The sequence below is a fragment of the Phytophthora infestans genome, genomic scaffold (assembly GCF_000142945.1).
Source record: "Phytophthora infestans T30-4 supercont1.45 genomic scaffold, whole genome shotgun sequence".
Lineage (NCBI taxonomy): Eukaryota > Oomycota > Peronosporomycetes > Peronosporales > Peronosporaceae > Phytophthora > Phytophthora infestans.
Genome location: NW_003303714.1, coordinates 961,065 through 971,587, shown reverse-complemented (window position 1 = coordinate 971,587; position 10,523 = coordinate 961,065). Strand labels below are relative to the sequence as shown.

Below are 10,523 nucleotides of genomic sequence, written 5' to 3'. Positions count from 1 at the left end.
ATCGAGCCCCGGAATTTGGAGCACGTCCGCCATTCGGGTGCGTTTACCGTCCAAACCAGTCAGCTTGACCGTTCAAGTTCCTGCGACGCGTAGCTTCTTACTATCTGCAATCGTCACGTTGATGCCACTATCTAGTGCCTCGTACCCAAATAGGTCGTTCCGGTGAGGGGTCATTTGCGACGTCGCACCACTATCAATCCACCACCTGACCGAGCGTTCCCCACCAACTACAAACACAGCATCGTCTTGACTGCCCGTCTTCATAACAGGACAGTTCCGCTTCATGTGAACCACTTGGTCACAGTTGAAACACTTGCCCTTGAAACCAACGTTCCATTTTCGACCGTTCCCTCGGCCGTTCCGGAACTTGCCTGCGTTCCCGTTCACTTGGAACGCCTTCTCCGTGGTTTCCTTCTTCACGAGTTGCTCGTGCTCCTTCAACAGCTTTCCCGTGGCATAGCTGAGCGTCACACCCTTGGCGTCCTCCACAATAGACGCAATGAGCTCGTACTCAACAGGGAGGCTGCTCACCAGCAGCACCAGCTGGCGTGTATCGTCCATAAGCTCTCCCAGCGTCTGCAACCCGACGTCCAGCTCGTCAAACACATCCAGATGGTTGGCCATAGTCGTTCCACTCTCCAGCTTGAACTCGTGGAGGCGACGCGTCATCGTCACGCGCTGTGGAGCGTGGTGCGGTTGTAGAACTCTCGCAGCATTCCCCACGCGTCTATGGAACGCGTGGCCGACCAAATAGCTGTCTGAGGCTGGCGTTCCACTCCCTGAGCGATGATGCCGAGCGCCTTGGCATCATTGACGAGCCAGGCGTCGGTGATCTCGTTCTCTGGCTTGACGGCTTGAATATGCGCAAGCAGGCCCTTCTTGGTTAGCGTCCTGCGCATATTGTACTCCCAGTGAAAATAGTTCCCACTCCCTAGGAAGGCTTCGGCGTGCTTAGTCGTCGTCATGATTTGGAACGCTCCGGTAGAGTTGAGAGCTGCGGCTGCTAACCTGTTGTTGTTAAAGACAAATGCCGAACTGAGTAGATTAAAGGCAGTTTAATATGCCCTCTAAACGTCTACGCTAGCGTTGTTCACCTTGTCGTCATCTTGTCAAATGCTCCTGGCCATCCACTAGATTAAGCGGTTTGGAAATGGTCCATCCTGGAACGGTCCATCTTGGAACGTCACGCCGGTTAGCCGAACCGTGCAGAGTCGGTGAATATCCGCGGATAGGTCAATAGGAGTATCGTGAGGGCGAGCAATGTCTCCTTTAGATGTAAATGAGTTCTGGTTGTTTTCTATAGTCAATACAAGATGCGCGCGAAACGATTAATTGAAGAGAATTTTTCACGGCAAGAGATTACCGACCAATTGGGTGCGTTCGCACGACATCGACTTCACGTTCGTGGGGACGGAATTTATGCCCAATCCCCGTACAATGTAGCCTGTAGTTAGCCTCCCGCCTTCTGTAACGTCTGCTGTGACTACATCGAGTCTGCATGATAGCAATGAGAATGATATAGAGGCTGAGAACGACGACGTCCAAGAGAACGGGATGGTAGTTGATCATAAAGGCACCAAGTGCATCCGGACCATCGATCTCTCGGACGTGACGTACTTTAAAGTGCCACGTGAACAGCTGCCGATGCTGCACGGGGAAGGCGGCGAGACGATGGGCAAGTTCCAGGAGTACACTGGGACCTACATCGTCCTCCCGTCGCCCGCGGCATCAGCAGCCTTCTCGATGTCGAATGTACTAACGTTGTCCATCTATGAGTGAGTCCACTACGGCATGTGAGAAATTATCCTACTATTTCTTTCTGCCGGAGCCAAGTGGACAGTAGGCTGTGGGCCACTTGGACGCTTTTCTTGTCCAAATGCAGCAACAATACGCTTACCAACACCAACAGCAGTACATGGCCAGCCAAGTTCATCAAGTAGGGATGTATCCACACCAGCACCAGTCAAGCAACGGTACCCAAGACAACCAAATGATGAAGATCGATCCCTACATAACTGTGAGCCTCAAAAAATATTCTATCCGTGCTTGTAGCTGCTATTTTCAGCCTCTCCAAACTTTTTCTCGTTCTGTTTAAAAAAAACATTGATAGAGCTGTTTTAAACATGTTTTAATACTAATTCCGTCCCACATACTCGTATTTCTTCTTTCCAGCCTTGAGCATCCATCTCCTTTCTCCGCTTGCCTCCTTTCTGGAACGACTGCCGGTTGCCCACACGTGACTCTCTGCGACCCATTTTCGCTCGCGTTTAAACATATGGGCAGCTTTCGTCTGCTCTTTCTCCTCCTGCTTCGCCTCTCGCTGTCCCATGAGCTTCTTCGCGTTTCTCGACGTTTTGGCGACGGTTCTCGATCTTCGCGAGCGCACACATCACCGCCTTCTCCACGCTTTTTTCACGTCGCCAAGGTCGCTTTCCTTAACGCCCTTTTTTGAACTTCTGACGACGCTCCTTCTCAACCTCCTGCGTGGCCTTCTCGATCGTGCGAATGAACATCTTGCAGCGATCTTCTTGAGTGATAACGTCATACGCCTTTGTCACCTCTTAAAAAAACAGCATCAAAATATGATTTAACATCACTAAAAGACTACGTATGACAACGTACCTTGCGAGCCTTGGGGTTGCGACACTTATCCGGATGTACCATCGTGGACATCAACAGTAAATGGACAAGCGTTATACACCTGTATTATTGGAAGTAGTGGCTTGCGTCACGTGAGGTCGATCACGTAACGCCAGCAAATACCTGTCGACAGCAACCGACGCTGAGGCCTAACAGAAACGGATGCACAAGCTGTTAGCTAGGGTAACCACGTCGCTAGCAAAAACCTTTCAATTCTACTTAGTTCGGGGCATTACTACATTACGTTGCGGCGCGGTGCGCCACCTGAAGATCCAACCTACCCTTCCATTTGGTTATGAGGCCAACTGCCTAACCAGCTGCGACTAGTAATAATACGCGAAGCGTCGTCGAAGATTAAGGCGGAATGAATGCACGAGGTGCTGACGACTTTGCTGACGCCCGTGAAGGTCCACCGTCGAAGCCGCTGGGTTTCCCTGATGATCTTCGCTTTGATGGAGCCGATCGTGAAACTGTAGCGCTACACAGTCAACCCCAGCTGATACGGCAACGGGGTGCTAGAACACTATCAACGTCAGACACTAGCATGGCCACAGCTCCTCCTATTTAAGAAACCTAAGATTAACGATGTTGACCGCCCGAACTTTAAGGAAATTGAGGTTAACCCTTGTCTTGACGCAGGATTCGAGAGTTTGATCCATAAATTCGAGCACGCAGTAAGGACCGAAGGACTCGTGAATGGCTCGACATGGACGGACGAGCTCAAGGCGTCCACAATGGCAACTTTCTCGAAGGCAACGCATCCAGACACTACCACAAGAAAAAAAGCAGAGTTGAGACAGCGTCATGGAGAAGAAGACATGCCATACTCCGAGGTGAAGCGAGCGTTACTAAAAGAGTTTGGCTGTAAACTATGTCACCTCGAACTCATCACTAAGATGCAATGCTTTAAGCGTGAAGGCGATTCGTGGCACGATTACTTGGAATACTTGAACTTCATTGAGAGCTTAATGGAGGACGACCTGACAAAACTTCTCATGGAAATATTTGGCAACAACGCGTGCCCCGAGCTTACCCCTACGCTGTTATCCTCAATATCGGACGAATCAACAAAGTACGTCTCGGAAACGGACCGCATGAAGCGACTGCTTTATAAATTGAAGGGCAATGGTCGCAAAAGTGGCGTTCAGCGTAAAAATTGTCACGGAGACCGCAACAAATCACATGGTACTCGCAACCACGAGCGCAACAATCGCTTTAATGACCACAATGGTGTTGGTGGGGGGGGGCACGGAAATAATGGCGACTGTGCTGGTAAGTCAGCCTCGACACAAGCTTTTTTCCGTGTCCCGCGGTTGAACAGGCAAAGCGAATGACGTCAAGCGGTAATGCAAACATCGCGGCTGCTAGTGAAGAAAGTGAGGAAGATGAGGACTCGGCACACGACTCCGACGCTGACGTCTGGTTGGCAGCAAAAGCTACTAAACAGCCTGAACACGATGGAACGTGGACAGTCGATTCAGGAGCTATTCACCATTTGTGCAGCGACCGCAGTCAGCTTTTCGCGTTGGAACCAGCTTACTTATCTGTCCGAATTGCAAACGGAAATCTCGTTCCGGCTAAAGGGCGAGGTAGTAAGGTTATCACTGTGACTGTGAAAGCAGTAAAGCCAACTATTTTGCTGAAGAACGTGTATTTCGCGAAGGATACTGATCCCGATTTCGGTTGGCCACTTGAGTAAGAAGACATCTCGTGCACCTTCGGTGAAAAGAGAAGTGCATTATTCGAAGCAAAACTGGCATAGTTCTTGTGGAAGTGGGCCAATCTCCGACTACTAACCTATGGTCTATCGGGATTGAGCAAGGTGCAGCCTCATTTGCAACGAGGACGTCGTCTACACTCCAGCAATGGCACGAGCGGCTCGGCCATGTTAATTATCAGGATCTTCTTCGAATGCTCGACAAGAAGCTCGTTGAAGACATGATCGCAACGAACAGAAATGTGAATTTCGGTATGAATTGCGTGGAAGTAACGCAAGCTCGTCGGCTCACAACACGCATGATACCTTCGCTTCGGCCCCAACGGATGAACCAGGCGCAACACTTTGTGTAGACTTGAAGACCGACATGACTCCAGATCGCTTAGGACGCAAGCACATTTTGACCATTGTCGACCACGATAAAATTTTCATCCGGGTCTATCTTCTTTACAAAAAGGGTGATGTTGAGGGGAATATTGACGACTTCGTTAGCGAGCTCGAACGTCAGTATGACATTAAGCTGAAGGACCTCCAATCTGACGGAGGTGGTGAATTTGGAAGCACGCGCCTTAATCGTTTCCTGTTGAATCGAGGAATTCGATACCAGTCAACCGATGCAGGAATGTCCTCGTCAAACGGTAAAGCCGAGCGCTTTCATAGGACTGTGATGGATTCGGCCCGGGCGATGTTGTGGGCCTCCGCGTTGCCTAAGCGCTTCTGAAAGGATGCTGTTCTCTATGGGAGCTACATCCGCAGCCACTTGCCGACTAGATCGAACGCAGACCATGCGTTACCGATCGAAGCTCTTACGGGTAAAACACCAACTATCTCCCACATACTACGGTTTGGAACTAAGTGTACCAGCCATGTTGCTCATGCAGCTAAGAAATCGACTAAAATTCGAGCTGAGAAAGGTATCATCGTCGGCATTGACATGCACATCAAGGCATACAAGGTTTTCATCCCGCGTACCACGCGTATGGTGATCGCTACTCTAATTCAAAATATTGACCGCATTGATGCGCGAGCTGTGGGACGATACATGGATGCCGTCAACATACAACAAATCAGGGGTGAAACTGCGGATGGTAACGGCGAGGAAGAAAATACTGGCAAACATGTTGAACAAACGGAACTCAATGGCGTACAACCCGAGGACGCGGAAGGCAATCATGACCTGAGTGCACGCGCAATCCAGCGCGTCTTTGGTTTGAACCGCGGAGCCCGGCCGCTCCCAAATGATGACTTCACGTTGCCTCAGCTCTTTATTGAAGGGTGTTCGACTCCCGTGAGTGCGTTTCGCACCGTATCACTTGAAGGCGGAACAGCACTATCGACTCTGCTCGCAAGTAAGAACCTTACAGAGCCGGCAACTGTCAAGGAAGCTAGATGCAGTTTACAATGGTCAAAATGGGAAAGGGCGATGCAGGAGGAGCTGCGAGCTATTGTCGAGAATGCAACGCAGAAAATTGCTGATACACGCATTGACGGAAACCTGATAACTGCGAAGTGGGTATTAAAGCTGACGTTCGACGACAAGGGCAAGCTCGAGCGGTTAAAGGCTAGGCTTGTCGAACGTGGCTTCAACCTATCGGCTTCGGAGTAGCGTTTGCTCCGGAGTTGATGCTCGCTAGGCTGCGACAAACAGTCGCTTTAGCAGCACTTTGGCAAGCGTCATCCGTGAAGAAGACGTACCAATCGCATACCTGCGAGCCGCGTTGGACCGGGCTATCTACAGGAAAGCACAAGAAGGCCTAAAACTACCAAAAGGAAAGTCGCTGTGGTTGCAAAAGGGCCTTTACGGTCTGAAGCAAAGCGGAAAACTCTGGAATGACGAGATTTACAACTACCTACTAGAATTAGGCTTCAAGCGAAGCAAGCTCGACCCATGCCTGTACTTCCGGCGGTCCGATGGTAAGCTTACCTGGGTTGGGATTGTACGTCAACGACGTTATCATCGTCAGCTAGCAAAGCAGCGATACAGACTAGACGATGCAGATGCTCAACAACCAATTCCAAATCAAGGACATGGGTGAGGCCGAGAAATGCTTGGGCATCGGTATCGAGCAGACCGAATCGGGCATTTTCCTACAACAATCTGTCGATATTGACCAACTTCTCACAAAACGTTGCATGAAAAACTCTCGTGCTGTCGCAACACCAATGGAATCGACGCGTGCATTAGAGACAGAGGACAGCGAGCCCCTCTTCGACACAGACGCTATGCGAGAGACAATTGGAGCGTTACTATGGTTGAGCACGTGTACACGCCCAGATATCACCACGCCGGTAAACTATCTCGCTCGTTTTGTTATGTCCCGGACAACTGCTCATTGGACAGGTATCAAACGAGTGCTACGCTACCTACAAGGATCGAGAGGATTGAAACCCGCATTCATTAGGCCTCAACGATCACAACAACATGCTAAAGCAATCATTTTCAATGATGCTGACTGGGCTGGTGGCAAGGACGCTAAGTCTACGTCTGGTGGCCTCCTAGTAATGAACGACATGCCCATCTCGTGGTACAGCAAGAAGCAGTTTCCAGTAGCCTTGTCAACGACCGACGCCTAATATATTGCAGGTGCGACTACGGTGCAGGATTGTATGTGGGTAAAACAATTGCTTGAAGAGCTCAACTTGGGCAAGAAGGGTACCGTTATCCTTAACCTCGACAAACAGAGCGCCATAAAAATATGGAGAACGACGTCACCACACCACGCATGAAACATAATAACATCAAGTTTCACTTCATACGCGAAGCCATTCAAGGACATTGAAGTGCGCTACTGGCCTACCACAGATATGAGGGTCGACATTCTGACCAAACCTCTTGGCGCTGCGTTGCATGGGCGTAATGTGGCCATGCTGAAGCAGGTCATGTAAAGGATATCCAATTGTTGCCGTCGGGAAGAAGTATTGGAAGTAGTGGCTTGCGTCACGTGAGGTCGATCACGTAACGCCAACAAATACCTGTCGACAGCAACCGACGCTGAGGCCTAACAGAAACGGATGCACAAGCTGTTAGCTAGGGTAACCAGGTAGCTAGCGACAACCTTTAATCATTCTCAATTCTACTTAGTGCGAGGCACTACTACATTACGTTGCGGCGCGGTGCATCACCTGAGGATCAAATCTACCCTTCGTGTTTGTATAACAGCGTCAACTTATAACCTTTTACATTGCGGTAATGCTGCTTCATGTTATCTTCTGTGGCGTTGATATCGAGTATCAGAGCTAACATCTCCTCGTCTTTCGGTTCGTTCTCGTCTTTCTCTATCTTTCTTTATAACTCTTCCTGCTCTTTCGCTTGTTCTTTCAGGCACTTACTGTGCTCCTGTCCAGCAGCCGAAGCCTCTTCTGAAACCTGTAGCAACGACATATAGTCCGGCCCCAGCTTTAGGCTTGCGTTATATCGTCGAAGCGCAAGAGCGTATGCTCAGCCATGCCCTTGCGGCTGTAGCCTTTCCACCAATCAGGCTGGAGTTCTCCGCGTTCTTAGCCCCCCCCCGCCTGTATTAGACACGATTGCACTGAAAGTTTATCCTGCATTAGACATAGTAAGGAAATATACTTATAATTAGTATTGAAGTGAACAAACCTTCTGTCAACTAGGGAAAGGTGCTGTGAAGGCTGACACACAAAAACATGCTGTTCATGGACGTGTCCTAATTTTTTTTAAATAGCAATTGACAAAGTATTTGAAAGCGCGCCAGTTCCCGACATAAGGGATTAGAGGTCACTCTCGTAAACCAGTCGCTCGCTGGCATTCTAGAATTTGGCACAAACGGAGAAGATGCAGCATATAGCGCTGTGTGGTCCCAGCTACAAAAAGAGGGGTGGAAATCCAGCGGGCCAAGAGGGTTGGAGATTGACATAACGTACCTTCGACCCGGCAAGACGAAGGCAGATGTACGGAGTGTTAATTACTTTGTAGGCGGCGAGGAGCTGCTAAAGTATTTGGACAGGCTAACCCTCGGTAATTTAATACTAAAACCGTGTCTTATTCTAACCTTCTAGTGATTACAGAAAACCTGAAGCAGGAGAGGGCAACAGTCCACGCTCTTCTACCAGCATCGTCTTCTACCGGCGGAGGAGCTGGTACTATTCTCGCTTACTAGTCATGTATAATACCTTCTAAGCGACTGTCTTTATCATGTACAATACAGGAGGAGATGGGAAAACCGCAAGTATGTCTGCTGACGACCAGCCTGCCAACCTTACCTGTGTCGAGCAAGATTTAAGCGCGGTGCCAAGGATCTCTGGTGGTACGTTGAAGATGCGAGCTCTACCTACTCGCAACTGAGTCTGTAGCATGTATTATACAGGAACAACGACTGAGGAAGTACCCACCTCCGATGAAGGAATGACATGCACTCATAATAATGCATCCGAGGCGGTGCAGCCGCAGCAACAGGGTACGTGTGGTGTTGGAATTCCCACGTGAACTCTAGCTACAAATGTAGTTAGGATGTTCGCACAACAATACGTCTACTAGGATAGTAAACGATCGTTCGGGCGGACCTGAAGATCTCCGTTCTGCCCTTGCACGGGGACAGACTGGACCTTGTAAACTACTTATATAGGCCATCCAGTAAAAATGAGAACACGCTACTAGCATGAGCAAAGCTAATAGGTGTTATGAAACCTCGTGGTCCCAACAGCGGAAGGGTACCAGGCACGGGTATGCCTTTTACGGGGGCACCGAGAGTTCAATACTCAGTTGGAAGAATAAAAGGGATGCAATACAAGCAATCCAGTCGTGCAAATAGGTAACAATAAATCGTCCCGTAAAACCTCCCGATAGTAATCGGCCAAAATACACAGTCTCTTGGCCTTGCCGGATGAACCCTCGCTACAGAGCTTCGAGTTCACCGACAGGCATAACACACTCAAACAAGCTTGACCAGACGCTTAACTTGAAGCTGGACGTCGCTCTGTGTTCTTGAGTGGAAATTCTGTTCTGTATTTATGTTTGCCCTTCGGGCCTATTCCAAATAAGAAGTTTTAATCAAGTATACAAATATCAAGGGAACAACGATCCGTTATGGATCTTCTTGCACGCCAAGCGTCGTCTGCACCGTCGCATGAGCATCTTTAACGGCTTTCGCCCTGTCCCAGACGGTCAACGTGCCTTCAAAGGGTTGCTGAGTCTTCCGCGAACTCATCCCAATCGCCACCGAGGGTCCGTACCGTAGATGTTCAGTTCTTGGCCGCTGAATGCGAATCCGGCCAGTCCATTATTAATAATAAGGACAGCCTGGATTCAGTGACATATGGACCGTATCCTATATCCGTTGAAAGTTCGGTAGTGGCGCCGTCGAGTCTCTTGCACCTTGGAGTCACTGTACATCACATGACCGAGGGCTCGTCGCTTGAACATCTTGGGCGGTGCCGCATCTTTATCAATGGGCGATTATCTGAAGAAATCACTACACCACATAAGCACCCCGCATCGGATGCATTATGCCTGAAGTATCCCTTACACGACTTGTGATGATGCAGTAGCTGCTGCAGATGTTCCCCAGCACCAGCGCAACTTGAATGCAGAATTTGCTGGAGTAGCCTCTGACAGTAGTGCTGGGCGTACGGGTTGACTCTGCACATAGCCAAGTCAGTAGCTCAAGCAGCAAGACGGAAGCCCTTATGACCAACCAGATGCCATCGCTCCGACAATTTATCAGGTACAATATCATGTATTATACACGATATGGATGCATGGGATATATACTAACATGTATCAAACTATAACGACACCGACATCAACGTTACCAGAACTGACGCCACCTTGGACGACTACATGGCCTTTGATTCAGACGGGGAAACAATGATGGCTTCGATAACAACAATGACGAGCAGAACTTTGAGGCACTGGATCCGTACGACGACGACGACGATACAGCCCCTCCAGACATGATGTTCGGGGATGACCTGCTGTCTGCTGCTGCTGGTGGTATTGAAGGAATTTCAGTGGGCGTTTTGGGTCAGAGGAATAAGGCCCATATTCTTCGTGAAATATCAAGCAGCGGGTGGTGTGATGCTAAATTCTAAGATCCATATCCCTATATAGATGAGCCATACGAACCCCGACCGGCCAATTCGATATATTACGATTATCCTGGTCTATACGATGAAGACGACAGACCAACCGTGGCTGCAGCATCTA

At 49.4% G+C, this 10,523-nt stretch overlaps 1 protein-coding gene across 1 annotated transcript; it reads left to right on the top strand.

Annotated features, from left to right (window-relative positions):
- Positions 1 to 1,313: 1,313 nt before the first annotated feature.
- Positions 1,314 to 1,940, top strand: PITG_16369 (uncharacterized protein; the record flags this gene model as incomplete). The annotated part of the gene is made up of 3 exons (XM_002897382.1): positions 1,314 to 1,374; positions 1,523 to 1,775; positions 1,844 to 1,940. The coding sequence occupies 3 exons, from the start codon at positions 1,314 to 1,316 to the stop codon at positions 1,938 to 1,940; spliced, it is 411 nt and encodes a 136-aa protein (XP_002897428.1).
- Positions 1,941 to 10,523: the final 8,583 nt, after the last annotated feature.